The sequence below is a fragment of the Heterodontus francisci genome, chromosome 9, assembly GCF_036365525.1.
Source record: "Heterodontus francisci isolate sHetFra1 chromosome 9, sHetFra1.hap1, whole genome shotgun sequence".
NCBI lineage: Eukaryota > Metazoa > Chordata > Chondrichthyes > Heterodontiformes > Heterodontidae > Heterodontus > Heterodontus francisci.
In genome coordinates, this window is record NC_090379.1 from 118,683,833 (window position 1) to 118,704,797 (window position 20,965).

The 20,965-nt window shown below is 43.5% G+C and overlaps 1 protein-coding gene across 3 annotated transcripts in view; it reads right to left on the minus strand.

Annotated features, from left to right (window-relative positions):
- Positions 1 to 11,336: 11,336 nt before the first annotated feature.
- The window catches only part of dpf3 (double PHD fingers 3), a 137,349-nt gene continuing 127,720 nt past the window's right edge, over positions 11,337 to 20,965 (minus strand). For all 3 annotated transcript variants that reach the window (XM_068039790.1, XM_068039789.1, XM_068039791.1), the window contains exons 10-11: positions 14,865 to 14,946; positions 11,337 to 13,699 (exon numbers count right to left, since the gene is read on the minus strand). In XM_068039790.1, the coding sequence (XP_067895891.1) occupies positions 13,629 to 13,699; positions 14,865 to 14,946 (153 nt within the window). In that variant the 3' untranslated portion in view covers positions 11,337 to 13,628. The remainder of the gene's footprint in view (positions 13,700 to 14,864; positions 14,947 to 20,965) is intronic.

Sequence of the window (20,965 nt, forward strand, 5' to 3'; positions counted from 1 at the left end):
GATCACAACTGCGCCGCCCCCACCCACCACTTGCTGGGCTCGCTACGTACTGGGTAAAAAAAGTTCTCCTGAATGCCTTTTAAGAATTCTACTCCCTTTATGCCTTTCACAATCATTCTATCCCAGGGTATTTGAAATCACCCATTATTACTGTACTATTGTTTTTGTACTTTTCAGAGATCTTACTTACATATTTGCTCTTCTACCTCCCTCTGACTGTTTGGGGGTCTATAGTACACTCCCAATAATGCGATTGGCCCTTTTTTGTAGTTCAGTTCAACCCGTATGGCCTCATCTGATAATCCTTCTACCATATCATCCCTCCTCACAGCTTTTTGTTACTTTAATTAATAATGTGACCCCCCCCCCCGCCTCCTTTTTATCGTCCTCTCTATCTCATCTGAGAACTCTGTAACCAGGAATGTTGAACTGCCATTCCTGCCCTACTTTCAGTCATGCCTCAGTAATAACTATATGTGTCAATCTGTGCTCTCAGCTCATCTGCCTTATTTCCTAGACTTCTTGCATTTAGCACTGCCAAACTCCCTGGTTGTCTATTTTCTAGCCTTTGTTTCCTCTGCCTTCCAAAGAAGCTTACAAATTTTCCACCTTCCAGTTCCAACTTTTCTTCTCTGCCTCTGAATCTAATCTCAAATGTGCAATCCCCTGCCGAGCTAGTTTAAACTCTTCCAAACAGCACTAGGATAACTTCCTGTGAGGGTATTGGTCGCAGTCCTGTTAAAGTGCAACCCGTCCAGCTTGTACAGATCCCATCTCCCCCAGAAATGGTCCCAATACCTCATGAATCTAAAGCTCTCCTCTTGTACCATCATTCCAGACATTTATTCATCAGCTTTATCTTCCTATTCCTGTACTCACTAGCATGTGGCACTGGAAACAATCCAGAGATTACTACCTTTGAGATTCTGCTTTTCAATCTCTCTCCCGGTTCCCTAAACTCTGCCTTCAGGACTTTATCCCTCTTTCTGCCTAGGTCATTGGTGCGGACATGGAGCACGACGTCTGGCTGTTCACCCTCCCCCCCTCACAATGTCCTGCAGCCACTCAGTGACATCCTTGACCCCAGCATTAGGGAGGCAATGCACCATCCTAGAGTCAAGTCTGCGGCCACAGAAGCACCTTCTGTTCCCCTCACTATCGAATCCCTATCACTATTGCTCTTCCATTTTTCTTTCTCCCCAGCTATGCAGTTGAGCCAGCCATGGTGTTGTGGATTTGGCTGTGCCTGCACTCCCCAGAGGAACCATCACTTTCACTAGCATTCAGAACTGAATGCCAGTTGAAGAGCGAGATGCATTCAGGGGATTCCTGCACTACCTGCATGGTCCTCCTTGACTGCCTGGCAATTGCCCATTCCCTCTCCGCCTGCAGTCTCTTAAGCTATGGGTGACCACATCCAGAAATGTGCTATCCACGAAACTCTCAACCTCATGGATGCCCTGTAGTGACTCCAGCCGCCCCTCAAGCTCTGAAACTCAGAACTCGAGCTGCTCCTGCTGGTAACACTTTCTGCACCTGTGGTCATCCAGCCACAAGGGACAGAGAGTACTTATCAGTAAATTAACAACTTGTATTTATATAATGGGGAGATGGTGCCATAGTAGTAATGTCACTGAACTAGTAATCCAGAGTCTCAGGCTAATTTCCTGGGGACACAGGTTCAACTCCCACCAGCAATTAAATTCAATTCATTAATAAAAATCTGGAATTGAAAGCTAGTCGCAGTAATGATGCCATGAAACTACAATCTATTGCTGTAAAAAGCCATCTGGCTCACTACTGTCCTTTCGGGAGGGAAATCTGCCATCCTAGCCTGGTCTGGCCTACATGTGACTGCAGACCCACAACAATGTCATTGACTCTTAATTGCCCTCTGAAAATAGCCTAGCAAGCCACTTAGTTGTCAAGGGCAATTGGGGATGGACAACAAATGCTAGCCTTGCCAGTGATGCCCACATCCCATGAAAGAATTAAAATAGACCAAAAGTAAAACTCTAGAAATGACATTCAGATAAGTGAACATTGCAGGGAATGATGGAGCTCTGACCAGAGTATGCAGAGGAGAATAAAGTACCTCACACACCTCTTGCAATAGAAGGTCAGGGTATATATAGAGTGAAGGACCCAGGGTATAGCTCGAGACCCCAAGATATAGAGTGAGGGATCCCAGGGTATCATTTGAGACTCCAGGGTATAGAGTGAGGGACCCCAGGGTATAGCGCGAGACACCCCCGAGTGTCTTGTGAGATTAGGGTATATGGTAAAGTGTCCAGGTAACTCTCTCCCTCCCTGACGCCTGCAATATCTGCAACTTAGGTTCCAGTTCAACGACTCTGCACCAAAGTTGCTGAAGCTGCAGACACTTATGGCAGATATGGTTGTTCAGGATTACAATGCATTTCACAAACTCCCACAAGTTGCAGTTACGGCACACTGCCTGCCCCACCATGTCTATCTAACCTTATTTATTTGTGTTCGATTAGTTAATTAGTTTGCAGACACAAAGATTGGCCATGTGGTAGATAGCGAGGAGCATAGCTTTAGGCTGCAGGAAGATATCGATGGACTGGTCAGGTGGGCAGAAAAGTGGCAAATGGAATTCAAGCTGGAGAAGTGTGAGGTGATGCATTTGGGGAGGCCAAGCAAGGCAAAGTAATACACGATTAATGGGAAAATACTGAGAAGTGTAGAGGAAGTGAGGGACCTTGAAGTGAATGTCCACAGATCCCTGAAGGTAGCAGGACAGGCTGATAAGGTAGTTAAGAAAGCATATGGAATCCTTTATTAGCCGAGATATAGAATAGAAGAGCAGGGAGGTTATGCTGGAACTGTATAAATCATTGGTTAGGCCACAACTTGAGTACTGTGTGCCGTTCTGATCACCTCATTACAGAAAGGATGTAATTGCACTAGAGAGGGTACAGAGATTTATGAGAATGTTGCCGGGACTGGAAAAATGCAGCTATGAGGAAAGATTGGATAGGCTGGGGTTGTTCTCCTTGGAACAGAGAAGGCTGAGGGGAGATCTGATTGAAATGTACAAAATTGTGAGGGGCCTGGATACAGTGGATGTGAAGGGCCTATGTACCTTAGCAGAGAGGTCAGTGACTAGGGGCATAGATTTAAAATGATTGATAGAAAGATTAGAGGGGAGATGAGGAAAATCTTTTTCACCCGGAGGGTGGTGGGGGTCTGAATCATAGAAAAGTTATGGCACAGAGACCATTCAGCCATTGTATATGCGCCAATTGAAAAAACTACCCACCCAATCTAATCGCACCTTCCAGCACCTGGTCATAGCCTTGCAGGTTACAGCACTTCAGGTGCAGGTCTGGGTACCTTTTAAATGAGTTGAGTTTCTGTCTCCACCACCGATCCAGGCAGTGAATTCCAGACATCCACCATCCTCGGGGTGAAAAGATTTTTCCTCGTGTCCCCTCTAATCCTTCTACCAATCACCTTAAATCTGTGTCCTTCAGTCTGGAACTCACTGCCTGAAAGGGTAGTGGAGGCAGAAACCCTCAACTCATTTAAAAGGAGACTGGATATGCACCCCAAGTGCCATAACCTGCTGGGCTACGGACCAAATGCTAGAAGGTGGGAGTAGACTGGGTGGCTCATTTTTCAGCCGGCGTAGACACGATGGACCAAGTAGCCCCTATCTGTGCCGTAAATGTTCTATGATCTCTTTGCAGCCTCTTTGTGCTCTCCTTACATTTCCACCGAGTTTTGTATCCAAGTTTGCTCATGATACATTATTCTCGGTCTCTTCGTCCAGTCATTAATATAGATTGTGAATATCTGAGGCCCCAGTACTGAGCCTTGTGGCATTCCACTAGTTAGTCAATCTGCGAATGTATTAGCCCCAACTCCATGAGCCCTTACCTACCTGGAATCCAACAGTTAAATTACAAGAGATTACACAAACTATGGTCATATTCCCTGGGACTTAGAAGGTTAAGGGATGATTTTCAACCTCAGTGCTCCAGCTAATGCCCTCTCTTAACCTTGCACAGTTGGACATGCATTCAGCAGCAGGAAGGAGCCCACATCAGTACTATTAAAGGAATCATCAACCATTGTCAGATTAGTTGCTGATTGATTTCTAATGGTTGTTACAGCTACTTAAAGATGGTGACGTCTGCAGGACTGGTGTGAAACATGGTCAAGGCTTGGTTCTCACCTCAATGGTTCTGCTCAGATCACTTACTCACAGCCATGGGAGTTGTAGTTTCTGTCTTGTAACATGACAGCGTGAATGAGCAGAGACAGCAAAAGGAGGACAGCTGCTCAAAGATGGAGGAGAAGGAGCGGGAGAAGGGCTCTCACCAGGAGGTCACATCCACCCAGGGTCTTCAGACAATTCTCCTTCCTCAACCTCAGCAAAGAACAGTGCTTTAGATGCCTTCATTTCACTAAGAAGGTGCTCACTGAAGCCTTCCACCTGTAGAAGGCAGACCTGCAGCATCAGAGCAGGGCAAGAATGGCACTGCCAGTAGCTGTGAAGGTGACTGTGGCCATGAACCTCTTTACTTTGGGCTCCTTCCAAGCTAGAGCAGGGAACATCTTTAACATATAACAGCTTGACAGCCACTACTGTCTAACATCTGTTGTTGGGAAATTGTTAGAATCCATTATTAAGGAAGTAATAACAGGACATTTAGAAAGACAAAATGCAATCCATCAGAGTCAGCATGGTTTTATGAAGGGTAAATTGTGTTTGACTAATTTGCTAGAGTTCTTCGAAGCTGTAACAAGCAAAGTGGATAATGGGGATCCTGTAGACGTAGTTTATCTGAACTTCCAGAAGGCATTTGATAAGGTGCGGTACAAAAGGTTAATACACAAGGTAAGCTCACATGGAGTTAGGGGCAATTTATTAGCTTGGATAGAGGATTGGCTAACCAACAGAAAACAGAGAGTCGGGATAAACGGGTCTTTTTCTGGTTGGCAAGATGTAACTAGTGGGGTGCCATCGGGTTTGGTCCTGGGGGCCCCAACTATTTACAATCTATATAAATGACCTGGATGCCAGGATAGAAGGTACTATAGCCAAATTTGCAGATGACACTAAAATAGTTGGGACCGTAAGTTGCAATAAAGAAAAAAGAAATCGACAAATGGATATGGATAGATTAGATAAATGGGCCAAAATTTGGCAGATGGATTTTAACATGGATAAGTGTGAGGTTATCCATTTTGGTCGGAAGAATAGAAAGACAAATTATTATCTAAATGGAGAGAAACTTCAGAGTGTTTCGGTGCAGAGGGATCTGGGTGTCCTCATGCATGAATCGCAGAAAACCAGTTTGCAGGTACAGCAGGTGATAAAGAAGGCAAATGGAATTTTGGCATTTATTGCTAAAGGAATAGAGTATAAAAGTAGGGAAGTGTTGCTGCAACTGTACAAGTCATTGGTGAGACCGCACCTGGAGTATTGCGTACAGTTTTGGTCCCCTTACTTGAGAAAGAATGTAGTTGCATTGGAGGAAGTTCAGAGATGGGTGGTTTGTCTTATGAAGAGAGATTGAGCAGTTTAGGCCTTTACTCTCTCAAGTTTAGAAGAATGAGAGGAGATCTAATTGAGGTATATAAGATGATTAAGGGGATTGACAAAGTAGACAGAGAGAGGATGTTTCCTCTTGTGGGGCAATCTAGAATGAGAGGTCATTGTTTTAGGATAAGGAGTAGCAGATTTAAAACAGAGATGAGGAGAAATTACTTCTCTCAAAGGGTCGTGAATCTGTGGAATTCACTACCCCAGAGTGCAGTGGATGCCGGGACATTGGGTAAATTTAAGGAGGAGATAGATAGATTTTTCATTAGAAATGGGTTGAAGGGTTATGGAGAAGGGGCAGGAAAGTAGAGTTGAGGCCAAGATGAGATCAGCCATGATCGTATTGAATGGCAGAGCAGGCTCGAGTGGCTGAATTGCCTATCCCTGCTCCTAGTTCTTATGTTATAAGGGAGGTTACTGACACACTGTACGCAAAGAGAGGGGAATACATTGTCCTCTCTCCACAGGAGCCTTGCAGTACTCTCCAGAGCACATCTCATGATTCATCATGGTCTTTTGCGCCCTGCATAACCTCACCATCATGAGGGCACAGTCCTTGTCACCAGGTATGGTGTAGGTGGAGGAGTAGGTGTAGGTGAAGGAGAAGAGGAAGATGAGGATGAGGGAGTCAACACTTCCCCTTTCTGGGTGGGCTTGATTGCCTCATTTGACTGCAGAACCAATGAACACAACCTCAAATCCCCATTCAACAACAGTCCCACAACTTTCCCATCTCTCTGTTACAGACCATCTTGGTCACAATGCTGAAAAGGAATCTACCATAAAACAATTATTCGAAACCAATTTTATCAAACAAACCATCTAATATCCCATACAAAAGTCAACTAATCACCCTTACATATTATCTTAGTGCGTCTTGCAGGTGCCTTTGCCTGACCTGGTGCTCCTACACATTGCTACTCCAGTGGCTGCAGCATGGCTGGTAAAAGACTGCTGACTTTCCACTAGGGGAGACTGCTGATGGTCTCAGAGGATGACTTTGCCCAGCTCTGGCCCTCAAAGGACAAGCTAAAGACCGCACTATCCCAGCATATGCATCTGCAGTCTGGGTGGCTGGCTGTCGAGCAACAGCAAGGACACTGGCCGAGTAGCAGTAGTGGGAGAAGGAACACTGTCATCCTGAAAGATTTGTGCTCCATGCAGTCACTGGCACTCCCCCAGGGCAGGGCATTAGCAATCCTAGTAACCTTCTGGAGCACTGATTGCTACACTGCTGAGCACCTTCAAACACTGGTGTCCACAGCCAGGTCTAAGTGTCCATGCCAGAAAGCTGAGCTTGCATGACTTCAATCTGAAAGCTGAGCTTGCATGACTTCAATCTGAGCTTCCACTGCAGCACTCAGACTTTGCACTGCTTTGCTTGTGTTGCAGACAAAGTTGAGACATTGGCCATCAGACACTGCATCATTGTTGAGTCCACAAGGGTTGTCATGAAATTAGCTACAACTTCCATGCTGGAAAGGATGGGCTCCAAACTCTGTGCAAAGCCCTGTGCAAGGTTGGGGCCAGTCTCTCCATGATCTGTGTGACTATGACAGCAGGCTTTCTGGAAGGCCTGCCAATGCACCAAGGATTTTTGTGTGCGTACCCATCAGCTTTTTTCTGTACACTGTCCCAGTCTTCATATGAATGCTCTGCAGCAGAACTCATGGGTGACCTTGACCTCCAGTCATCTGGTACCTGTGTTACCCTTTCCCTCTGCCCTGACTGCAGACCATATTCACCATATGCAGATCCCTCCTCTAAGCTACCCTCTAAGATATGTGCAGTGTCACTATCTGAGCTGGTGGCCATGAATATCATATCAGAGCAAGTGACTGCATTTATTCACCCTCAGTCTCTTCCTTTACCACTTCTTGCTCCTGCACCTGCATGGTCAGGTTGCATGTCCTGGGTATCTGAAAGGAGAAAGGCCTATGCAAAGGGGTTGGGGGGGGGGGGCTGGGTTTCTGAAAGGAGAAAGGCACACGGGAAGCTTGTGGTACAAGAGAGATTGTGGGATGAAGGGGAAGTGAGATTTGAGGAGGAGGATTGGGTGTCAGCAAACCATCATGCTCATTTTTTTCAGCCCCGCTGCTAGCCATGGCCTTCGGGGTGAGGACATGTAGCTGTGCACAGTGCAGTCCTCGTTTTCAGTTTTACTTCTGTTCTGTAACGACACATATCATATCTCTACGCGAGACGCTTCAACAGGAGTCAGCGATTCACTTTTGTTACATACTTTACTGAGTGGGCTTAACAGTCTCAGAACCCTGGTGAAACTGACAGCACTGGTTTCCAAAAGCAATTGGTGTGTGTGTTGGAGAGTGACGTCAATTGTAAATGGGACATGTCAAGTCAACAGCGGCAGTGTCACCGAACATGGCCATATATAAAGTTTGGTGAAAAGTCAGCCTGGACTAAGTACTTTGGGGAGTCAACAGGTCGGCATTCTTCATTTTTAATTCGTTAAAGCAATCCTAAACCTGCATCAACCCATGATGTTTTTGAATTCATTAGAAAAAAATTGACATATGCATTACAAATGATTGCTTTCTTCACAAAGCCATGGTTTATGCCTGGAGTTTCTTTAGGAAAAGCAGCCATGAAATTAAATACAAGATTAACCATGTGGGAATAAAGCAGCAATTCCCAAAATTGAAGAATAACACATTGCGCCTTTTGCCTTCTGGTTTGACTGAAGGAGGCGGGGTACATCATATATATTGTGCAACACCATCAATTGTTTGTGACTTTTATTCCATTGGAGATACAAAATGGTTAAGTGTATTACTATATTAAAAAAGAAAATACAAATGGAAGCTTGTAGCAGACATTAGAAAAAACACATAGTTCTTTCTTCGATTATTCTTTCAGTTCAAGACATAACTGTCACTCTATTGGCAAGTGGTCCTCTGTTTCAATAACAATCAACCAGCAGCGATAACCAGGTGAGAGTCAAGTTACCTTTTGTTTTAAGAAACAAACACTAGTGTGGCCAAACAAAGTAATGAATAGTATGTAATATATGGTTCATACATCAAAGTGCTTACACTGATGATCAGACATTATAGCTATTGTAGTGATGATACTCTAATCACTGTAGTTAGGAATGGGTTCTCGGGAGCTGCTGCATAAGCTTCGAGTACCATTACCGCTGCTCCTTCACTCCAACTCCTATCAACTAAACAGCGCGCATCCCTTTCTTCGTTAACCGGGAATTATATCAAGCAGCAGCACCCAAATCTAAATGAAGACCCCGGCCCTTGATATTTACAGAGGGAGCGAGGTAGTGGGGAAAAAACCTGGAAATCCTGGGGAACTGGAGTTCCTGCCAAGTCGGCAGCTTGTGAGAGTGAGGAGAAGCTGTGATCGGCCAAAGGTTAGTTTGAGAGGAGCACTCCTATTCCTCCTGGCCCACAAGCAGTGCTATAAAAAAAACACTAACCTTAATCCGACTGCTCCTGTCTCCATTTCACTGCTGGGTTTCCAGAGCCCTGGGAAACTCGGCCGGCAACTGTTAAATTTAAATCGGGCTCCGACTGAAGCATGGAAGACTGATTTAAATATAGTGATGAACTGTGCTGACTCTCGAGAGTGGGACACAGAAAAGCAACGCAAACCACTGCTGTAAAAGTGGCAGCAGGCTCATACGCAGTGGGTTGGGGGCGTGCTCTCCAATTTAAAATCCAAATCCCAACGCCAACCATGGCCAGGGGTTTAATAGAGGCCAAGATGACTATAAAGAGAACAAACTCAAATAATTTCAGACGACAGGGACCTTTGATCCAGTAAATGCTAATTGGAGTGATTGGCTCCACACAGGAGCAGCACTCCAGACAATGTAAATCTAATACTCGGGAAAAAAAGTCCTAGGTTGAAAAGGGGTAAACTGAAAATGAAATCTGACACAGGATCTAAAAGATAACACGTTGTATTCCTTTTGGAACCAGTTGGATTGGCGCCAAGATTGACACCACCTACTCCAGGTGGGTAAAATAAAAGCAAAATACTGCAGATGCTGGAAACCTGAAATAAAAACAAGAAATGCTGGAAATACTCAGCAGGTCAGGCAGCATCTGTGGAGGGAGAAGCAGAGTTAACGTTTCAGGTCAGTGACCCTTCATCAGAACTGATGGTGGGTAATCCTTTACACATCTAAATAAGCACTCAGAGTAGCAGGTCCCTCGAGACTGTTCCGCCAGCAGTCTAGCACTTTTTTTTAAATGGCTCTTTTTAAAAAGAATTTTAGACAATTGTTGAATGGAGTATTCTGTACTTTCATATTTAGTTCTGAAGAAGTGACAACTGTTTAGTTGGGGGTTGGCCATGCAGGAACACTGGATTCAGCAGGTGAACAGAAAGGCACTTACCTCATGATCCAGCAGCTCCTCTCTTGGTTTAACTAATGGGTTTCCCAAGGCTCACAAAACCTGGCTGGCCAGAGTTATATTTCAAATAGGGATGTGTGCGGATAGTGAACCTCCCACCTGATACAAAACTGCCCATTTTTGGGGGTTAAAATACTCCCCCACCCCTGCTTTACCCTCTCAGAATTCCCTCCAATTAAAATACGTGTTATCCCTAGCACACTAAGGGTAAATATTAAAAACAGAAAGCACCATCTCACCGAGTTATTCGTAGTGAAGCAAACCCTATGACTCATGCATTATCTTTCTAAATACTCCTTTCCTGCTTTCTCTCTCTCTCTCTCCCTCCCTCTCTCCGCCCTCTGTCCCCAGAAAAGCAAAGCAAATTGTCCATTACCAAACGTGAAATTGATGGAAAACCCCCTTGATTAAAGCAAGCGCTTCCCTAAACATCCTACAAATAAATACAAGTCAGATATAAATGTCAGGTGCAAGTGTTCATGATACCTTTGATTCTCTCTCCTTTCCCAATGATGAAGAATTGTGCAGCTGGAACAGTTCAATGCTACATTTCTACTGTGCTAGTGAAGTCAAATACAAAAACCAGTGTAAAAGTGGAAAGTACTATCTACCTACACTCTGCCTATTTAGTACAAGATATTACTAACTTTTTGCCATCACTGTGAGCTGGGGAATAGATGTGTCCAGCTCTATAAGAATATAATACATGTAGCCTAAGCACCAATATAGCCTGATGCTGAATACTTGTGATACTGGGGAATGTGGCTGCAAGTGACTGCATCTCCTACTATTTTAGCGAGTTAGAAACAGGACATCCTTCAAGTTGGCAGACAGGAAATCCAAACCTGATCGAGAGGTGTGTCTGTGATAATTAATAGAAGTGTATGTATATAATCAGCCTTTCATCAAAGACATGGCCAACTCAGAGAACTCTAGTCAGCAGCACTGCAAAGGGCTTTTTTGGAAACCTCGTCTGCACCTCTCAACATTTGCATCAATTTTCTTCCACTGCCTTGGAAACCTGAGGTAGGCAAAATGCAGCAGGAACTGGAGGCTTCGTAAAATTAGATTAGATTAGAGATACAGCACTGAAACAGGCCCTTCAGCCCACCGAGTCTGTGCCGAACATCAACCACCCATTTATACTAATGCTACACTAATCCCATATTCCTACCAAACATCCCCACCTGTCCCTATATTTCCCTACCACCTACCTATACTAGTGACAATTTATAATGGCCAATTTACCTATCAACCTGCAAGTCTTTTGGCTTGTGGGAGGAAACCGGAGCACCCGGAGAAAACCCACGCAGACACAGGGAGAACTTGCAAACTCCACACAGGCAGTACCCGGAATCGAACCCGGGTCCCTGGAGCTGTGAGGCTGCGGTGCTAACCACTGCGCCACTGTGCCGCCCTTGTTTTCATTGTGCAATGCTTCTACCTCACTAATAGCAGGCACAAGCATGATTTAGAGCTTACTGCAAACAGGAATACAGCAGCATTTGTGAACAGCAAGTGGTTCCAGACCTATTGCACCACAAGTGCATCAGGATTTGTACATTATACATAATGGAAGCTTTTATCTAGTAAAGTTTGCAGGTTCTTCTGAGTCCATCGACTTCAACATACAACTGGATTAGCAGCCCAGGGAGGCAATTGGCCTGCAATCTGATTCAACTCTGTGTGAAGACAATACGGCAACATCAGTGGGGAAGGTGGGGCGGGGATCACGCATGAATACTTTGGGACTAATTCAACCAGGTAGTGGATGTGTCAGAGAGACCAATTATTTCCACTGACAATTTGGTCTAGTTGGTTAATCTTTGACTGATTACTTTTTGTTGTAAAGCCCCTGGGAATGTTCCCCGCGTTAAAAGGTTCTATATGAATGCAAGGTCTTGTTGAGCGTTACAACCTATAACCAATAGTTGGCTACAGGATAAATTATGCCCATCATGTCAGAACTGCCTCAATAGTGACAAATCTGCCCAACTATTATGCTCCTAGAAAAGTCTCGACACCAAAGATTACTGATAAATAAACATGAGTTAGGTCAGAATATGGCTCAGCTATGATTCTCTCTGTAGCTATACTACCTGTCTAAACTCAACATCCAGACTCCCACTTGGGCTGCTCTGCCCAGGGCCGACTACTGTGTGTCGTTATAGTTTTCAACAAGGAAAATGTATAAATAATGCAAGAAAGAAAAGACTTGCATTTCTATAGTACCTTTCATGACCTCAGAATATCCCAAAGTGCTTCACAGCTAATGAACTTTTAAAGTGTAATCACTGTTGTAATGTAAACACAGCACCCAATTCACAAAGCAAGCTCCCACAAACAGCAATGTAGTAATGACCAGATAATTTTTTTTTTGCGGTGTTGATTGAGGGATAAATATTAACTGAGACACTGGGAGAGCTCCCCTGCTCTTTAAATACTGGCAGTGGGATCGTTTACCTGATAGCATGGACAGGATGTCAGTTTAACGTCTCATTTGAAAGACGGCATCTCAGATAGCACAGCACTCCCTCAGTACTCCTAACAGACCCCAATAATTCTCAGTTCCTGATCTACGGCAACAAGAAAGCGTGGTAAAAGATTGTGTTGAGGATGTAAATGGTAGACAGAGCTAAATCAACACTCTTTTCACATCTGTATTAGGTATAATAAGTTCTACAAAATATTGATGGAGGCATTCTATATCCTTGATTATTTGAACCACATAAATCACTAAGAAAAGACACTAAAGCACAGAAATGTTCACTATTTAAAGACTGAGAACAGAATTATCCTGCAGCACATGGCAGAATATTCAAGCAGCTTATTTCAGAACTGGTGTCGAGGTGTGAAGGAATGCAACAGCAAAGAAGGACTGATGTTGCAGACCCCCTCTGAACTGTACAAAAAACCTCATAAATATCCTCCAAAGCCAGTGTTTATCATACAAACGTTGAAACAGATTGATGGCCGATTAAGAAAGTAAATTCATAGGTTCATAACAAAACAGTATAAAAAAACAATAATGCTGTTGAAATGTTAAGCTGTAAAGTAACACTGATCTTTTTGTCTGCAGTGCAGAGTATTAAAATCAGTGTTCATAATTAGCTGTCTAGTTTCAGAATAGGGTTTGCTGGTCGCCAAGGTTTAGTTGGAGGTGGGGGCGCACAGTGTGGTTATCTATTCTAGTTGAAAGGTCTCATGGGTCACGCACACTAAGGTTTTGCTTTGTTGAAATGCCTACCTGTATTAATGAGAAGCCATTCCAGTCATTAATGCTTAAAAATCATGGGACTCGACAAAAGGTTGTGGCTGATGCATGATTTTACAAATTAAATGAATCGATACCCAGAAACTAGAGGATTGAAGCCATGTCAAATTGTAACCACAGCTAATTTCAAACACTGAATACTTTAAAGCCATTATATTTACTGGCCACAGCACTGTTATTCAATGCCAGCTGACAATCAGACTTGGGTTGGTTGCAATACTGAATTATGGGCTAAGTGACCACTAATTTGCAATGCCTCACTGTATGAAGCATAAACAGGTTCATTTTTCTTTAGTCCCAATGTGCAAATGTGTTGAAGACTGATCACATGCATCTAAATAAAACTAATTTTAGAAATATATATATAAAAATTGAAGACACTAAATTAGGGTTTGCTCGCATAAGCAGATGCCTTTTCCTTCAGTTGTTCCAGGCACAAGTGACAACTCCAGCTTCCTGCAGGTTAGAAAGAACATGACATTTACAAGACAAACCCTGCTACAATTCACAGTAACTACAGATCGTTCACAAATTCAAACATTGTCTAACACATGCACCAAAGGTTTCATCATTACATAAGCTTTCAACTTGTTTTTTTCACTCATTTCAATTAACTTTTCTCTGGCAAGTTAGCATTTTTTTTTTTCAGCGTGTTTTATTGTCTGCGGCTCTCGTCTCTTCCCTGCTCCCACCATCACACTGTTTACAAGGGAAAAGCTGCCACTCCAACCGAGGCTGCATGTCATTCCATTCAGGGAGAGGTTAGTCAGGTTAGCTCTCCCTCTGGCAAAGGATCTCTCCTCCAATGCAACACCTCATCCAAAAGACAAAGATATTACCGTGTGTTTGGAGGGACTGGGACACAACTGTAGGGTCAACCGTCCTACTGTTTCTGGATTCCTCACCATTCAGACCACACCTCCTTTCCGAAGCATTACAGATGTCGGCTTCCTGTTGCCTCAGTGGGTCAATGCACACAGAGTAGCTCTGAGCCACACAATCAGAAAGGCTCCAGGATCAATCTTTTGGCTCTGCTGAATTAGCTGATGTTTACAGGGGAATGGTGACTTAACATTTTCTGGACTGGTAATTCTAAAGGCAGTCAAGGTTCCTGCTTCCACTCACTCCCGACTGGACATCAGGGACTAATAAGACCAAGCTCGGTCATAACGCCTTGTACTGTCAAATAGTGCAGTTATATTAACCACCTGAACTTCCAATGACAGATGGCCATTTTGAAGCATTGCGGAAGGCTCCCAGCACCTTCTGAAAGTGGGGGGAGTGTAAATGAAAATCCACTGGCACCACTATCAGTGTTACTCTGGTCACATTTGCCAAATGCTTGTCAAGGGCAATTAGAGATGGGCAACAAATGCTGACTTGCCAGCAATGCTCACATCCCATGACTGAATAAAAAAATACTTGCTAGGATGCAAACTGATATTTCATAGGTACTTTGGAAGAACTGTATATGGAGAAAGAAAATGCATCCAGATTGAGGTGACAACGCTCAATTGAGCCAAGTAAGGGAGTGAGAGCTAGCACTGTCTGAACTTCAGAAACTTTCAACAATACAATGGCTATACAAGCAAGCTCTGCTTGTGTAAAGTCAATACTATACCTTCTGGAGGCTGTGCCATTGGTGGGTTTAAACAGTACATGTGATAACCACGATCACAGTCATCACAAAACAACAACTGATCCTAGAAGAAAAGAGAGAATTCAGTACAAATATTTATCCAGATATTGCTTAGGAGCACTGTGCACATCAAAAGAAAATCCTCAAAAATGGTGTAAAACTGTGCGTTAAAGACTGACAAAAGTACCACTGGTATTTTACAAGGTATACATTTTCACTTCAAGAGACATCAGTAACAAGAGTAAAATTGTGGAGACTTAGAATTAACCTAGTAAAAGTACCAGTTTGGAAGGAGGGGGTGGGGAGGGAAACGTGAAAAGAGATAGACAGAAGTCTGTGGTACAGTGTGTAATATTTCCAGCAATGCTAATGTGAGGAGGCAGGTTGGAGAGAAAACAAAAACACACAAGGCAGCAAGCATCCTTCAGTTGTGAAAACACTGCCTTCTGCCCTATTTCAGCCTGTATTGGCTTTGTCACCACTTGCCTTTCAGACAGAATGTTAACCACCCTGTGAAGGGTCTTCACCATAATCACTCTCACTTTTGATGATATGACAAATTTGGCAGCTCACTGATGAAAATACAAGAGTAGCTGGGTCAGGCAACCATTTCCCAAGTTCTGATGCAAGGTCATCGATCTGAAATATTATCTGTTTGTCTCTGCACTGACCTGCTGAGTATTTCTAGCATTTTCTGTTTTTGTTTCAGATTTCTCGAGGGAGCTCTCCCTGTGTGTTGCAATAAAACCAATGCTCTATTATCATGACCTGATGATTATGCCCGCTTACTATCTTGGATACAAGAACCCAACCTTAACAAAGGTGGCTGCTGTCCAGGAATAGGCACAAACACATTGCACCACGGACATTTGACAAAATTATTGACTTGGCTGTGGGCATGGGGCAATTAATCTATAAAGTGTATAGCCAACCTAATGCCATCCAAAGCCAATCCAACTTAAAACGTATTTCTCCCTATTTAGTGAGAATACCTGGCAATGTTTTTGCTTGCACAAGTAGTCAATCTCTGCCCGCACACTTGATGTAGCGATGCAGGGAATCCAGATGGATGTCCATCAGTCCGGAGTGATCTTGATCTTTCTCACACCCCCTCCCTCTCTCTCCCCCTCTTCCCCTGACCGTTACTGCGAGTGGAAACAGGACCTCTGAACATCAAACAGATTCAGAGTTTTCCGGCAGGCATTTAAAAAAAAAAATAATCGGAACCTGCCGGAAAACCCGAATCTGTCCGAAGTTCAGAATCACTGCTCCCGCTCCCTGCACCTGTCAGCTGTGAAACTGACACGTGATTTTTTTCAAAAGACGGTCTGAAGAAGACAATGGGAAATTTCTCGTCCCTGCAATAACCAACCACGGATCCCAAAATCACGCTGCTGACCCCTGGTTCTGTCACACTGTACAGGGCTTTTACCCAAGCCCATACGTCATCACCACAATGGGAGGTGTTACTCACTATCCCAAACATTAACCCTTTCAGACCCTTACACTACATCTCCCAAGTCTTTGTCCATTTCTTATATAATTTTTACTTTACTTACTACCTCATCTCCCCTCCAAGTCTCTGACATCACAGATTCAATCTGTCAGGAGGCTTCACAACTCTCCCTAATTGTGTCCTTGTCAGACTCGGAAGATCAGTAGTCTTCTGAACTCTCAGTGGTTGACTTGGATGGCCTTCATTGAGGTTTGAGGTATCGGTTTTCTCGGAGTTACAGGATCAACATCTGGTTCATCCAAATATATGACTGATTGACGTCTTTGAGGAATAGGAATAAGGTTTCTCCTATTTCGTCTTAAAGTACCTTCTGGGGAATGAACTAAATAAGATCTCTGATGATTTTCATCTCTCTGGATAATTACTCCTTCCCTGCCTTGGTCTCGTATCCATAACTTTTGCCCTTCCATCAACTTGAGTAAGTTTCTGGTACGATATCTCCTATTGTAATTCTTAGCTTGTTGTTTCCTATCAGACTTCTCTCTGTCTTGAACCCTGATAATCCTGGACTTCTAGCCCTGGAGGTTGTTTTTTGGGTAAGATAGGAAGTTGAGTTTTGAGCTTCCTCCCCATCATCAGCTCTGACAGTGCTAATCCACATAGCAATGGAGTAGATCTGTAGTTTAAGAGCAAAATATTGTGGATGCTAGAAACAGAAAGTGCTGGAAATACTCAGTAGGTCTGGCAGCATCTGTGGAGAGAGAAACAGAGCTAATGTTTCAAGGCTGTGCCCTTTCATCAGATTTCTGTAGTTTAAGAGTTCAGTTTGAAAATCTTGTTTTTTTCTTCAACAATGCTTTAATAGTTCTGACACCTCTTTCAGCTTCACCATTGGATTGAGGATAGCTTGGGGAACTTGTAAGATGTATGAATCTACGTTTTCCCGCAAATTGTATGGAGTGTTCGTCTGCAAACTGTGGTCCATTATCTGACACAACTTCGTCAGGTATGCCATACATTGCGAAAATTTGCTGTAAAACTCGAATGACAGATTCGGTGGTCGTTGTATACAACTTTTTCACTTCAATCCATCTTGAAAAATAGTTAATCACTATCATGTAGGATTTCCCATAGAACATAAATAGATCCATCCCTAGACATTACCAGGGTCTGGTTGGAAATGGTATTAATAAGGGGTTCCCTCTGGTTTGGTCTGGGCACTGCACATACCTGGCAATTAGAGATCATTTATTCTGTATCTCTGGATATCTCTGGCCACCAGATGGATGACTGAGCCTATGCTCTGCATTTCGTGATACTCATGTGGCCCTGATGTAATCTTTCCAAGATATCTGCTCAGAATGAGACTGGAATCACCAGCCTGTTGTTGTACACCAGCAAATCATTCACAGCAGTGAAGTGCTTCTGGAACTCAAAGAAAACTTTCATCACTTTACAACTGGAACATTGCTGTGGCCAAACTTGTGTGCATTATTCGGATGCATTCCTCATCTTGCTTCTGAACCTGACAAATTTCTTGGAGCTTTTGTGTACTTGATGGCCATTGCGATGTGGTGTACTCTGAGCACAACTCAACCACATCCACAAAGTTAACCTCCTGCTGTGTAGCATAGTCAACAGTAGCTCTAGATAAAGCATCTGTGGAAGTTTGCATCTTGCCTTGTACATACACCGTTTCGTATGTGAATCTCATTAGGCTCAACTGGAATCTCAGCATTCTCGGAGACATTCTAGTGAGTTCCTTTTCATCCAGTAAGGAAACTAAGGGTTTGTGGTCTGTTTCAATGACAACTTTTAAGCCAATAATATAATGAGAACTTTTCGCAAGCCCACGGGACTACGAAAGCTTCTTTCTCTATGACAGCGTAGCATGTCTGTCTCAGACAATGCTTGTGATGCATAATAGATTGGTCTTCTACATCCATCTGACTGTTCTCGAAAAAGGACTGGCCCTAGCCCTGTACATGACGCGTCCGCTGCAACTGTCGTTAGAAATGAAGGGTTATAATGCGCTAAGATCTCTGGTAAAACCAGCATTCCCTTGATTCTTCAAAATGCCTGCTCATGATGTTTGATCTTTCTTTAAGAATTGTGCTAGGGATCAATTACTTGTGCTTGATTGGGCAAATATTTTGCGAACTGATTAACCATTCCAAGGAATCAGGGAAGATCTTGGACAGAAGTAGAAATTGGGAATTCATTGATGGCTCTCGTCTTTTGCAGCTCTGCCATTATGCCCTTGCAACTAACAATGTGAAAGAAAAGAACAGACGTTTTTGAGAATTCACTTTATTAAGTGTCAGGACTTCTTCCTGTAAATTATTCAAAACATCTCTAACCCTCAGGTCACATTCTTTGATGGATTCACCATGGACTAAGATGCCATCCATATGGCCCTGTAAAATGTTTGACATAGTCCTTTGGAATATTTCAGGTGCAGATGTTATACTGTTACGACCAGGTGAGAAAGGTGTCTAGTGGTCTTTTGCTGTCTTCACCTGGTCTTATTGTAACAAGGTTTTATTTTTAAACACACTGTGTTTTGAGCTCCCCCTTTGTGAATCCTTGTTCACAGCTTTCCAATTATAAGGTAAAGAAATGAGTATAAACGGGCTTTCTTTGGTTTAAAGGAGAAAAGTGAAATTTATTAAACCTTAAACTTAAATACGGTTAACACCTACGGATATACGACACGCCCACGCTAGCATGCACATGCGATACACACATGCGGATAAGGACAGAAAAGAGAGGAAAATATAAGGTGAAAGGTTTGAGGCAGTCTCTGAAGGGGGCTTCTGGTTACTGTTTCAGTATTTCCAGCTCATTGTAGAGTCTGTGATTGTAGGCAGCTCTTACTTTTCGTTGGAGCCCAGCATTCTTCTTAAACCTTGTTCAATGTAGCAGACTTTTCTCTCTTTGAGGTTCTCGTGTCTCCAATGGCTTCCGAAGCTGGTGTGAACCAGCTGACAGCAGACAGGAGAGAGATGTTCTCAAACCAGTAGCCAGGAGTTTTCTGATTTCGAACACTGTTTTCTCCAATTTAAAACTCTCAGTGCAAACCTCTGTGACAGCCAGTTAAGTCATGTGACTAAAACTGGTCTAACCACTTCTTCTGTGTATTGGGGAAGCAACAACTGGGCACTTATTGTTCGAACACTGTCTGTTACTATGCAAATGTCTTTCCAGTCAGGGGCTTGCAATTTTAAGCTTTAATGTTCATGTGGCGAAATAACATGTGGCTCAGTCTTGGCAGATAGAAGGTTTGCCTGACATCTCCACACCCACAGGAATGAAATGCAATTTGAAGAAAAATGGTGCATTTCATTATAGGGTATGAGAGGAATATAAGACAGAAAGAAAAATCATGCATTTCTCTCATTCATTCACCAACCTTAAAGCTTATTAAAAAGGGTTTGTTCTGGGCACCAGGGCTACTTTAATTTTCTCTTTTTTCCCCTCAGGATCGTTAGTGGGGGGGGGGGCGGGTCTATCCTGAACTCTGAGTCAAGCAAAGACAGTTGGCTTCAGGGGATGGGTGGTTCCCTTTTCCTCTGACTGTGGGGGTGGATTCTTTGTTACTCTCCCCTTTGTTCTCTGGGACACTCCTACCTGCAGTTATTTGTGCCGACTTAACTGCACTCTCCTGTGACAATTCAACTAGGTGAGGCATCACCCTCAGTCTCTCTGCCTCCTAGAGGTCTCTCTTTGTCTCTGCAGGTTCCTGTAAATGCTGTTTGCAACTCTGGTGTGGTGCTTCTTGAGTCTGCATTTACATAGGAGGAAGTGGGGTTGATTGACCGGACAGTAGGGGTTTTCATCCTGGATGAGAACATAAGAAATAGTAGCAGGAGTAGGCCATTCGGCCCCTCAAGCCTGCCCTGCCATTCAATAAGATAATGGCTGATCTGCCCCAGACCTCAACTCCTCTTTCGTGCCAGCTCCTCATAGCCCTCAACTCCCCGATATTTCAAAAATCTACCTATCTCTTTAAATACTTTCAGTGATCTAACCTCCACAACTCTCTGGGGTAGAGAATTCCAGACATTCACTACCCTCAGAGAAGACATTCCTTCGCATCTCAGTTTTAACTATGTTCCCTAGTTTGAGATACCCCACTAGTGGAAACATCTTCTCAACCTCTACCCTTCAAGCCCCGTCAGAATCTTGTACGTTTCAATAAGATCACCCCTCATTCTTCTAAACTCTAATGAATACAGGCCTAATCTGTTCAGCCGTTCTTGATAAGTCAACCCCTTCATCCCAGGAATCAGCCTAGTGAATCTCTTTTGAACTGCCTCCAATGCCAGTATATCTTTTCTTAAATACAGGGATCAAAGCTGTACACAGTACTCCAGGTGCGGCCTCACCAACACCCTGTACAGTTGTAACAAGACTTCCCTATTTTTAAACGCCAACCCTCTAGCAATAAAGGCTAAAATTCCATTTGCCTTCTTAGTTACTTGCTGCACCTGCATGCTAACTTTTTGTGTTTCATGCACAAGAACATCCAGATTCCTCTGTGCTGCACTTTTTTGGAGTCTCTCCATTTAAATAAAAGTCTGCCTTTTGATTCTTCCTACCAAAGTGCATAACCTCATACTTTTCT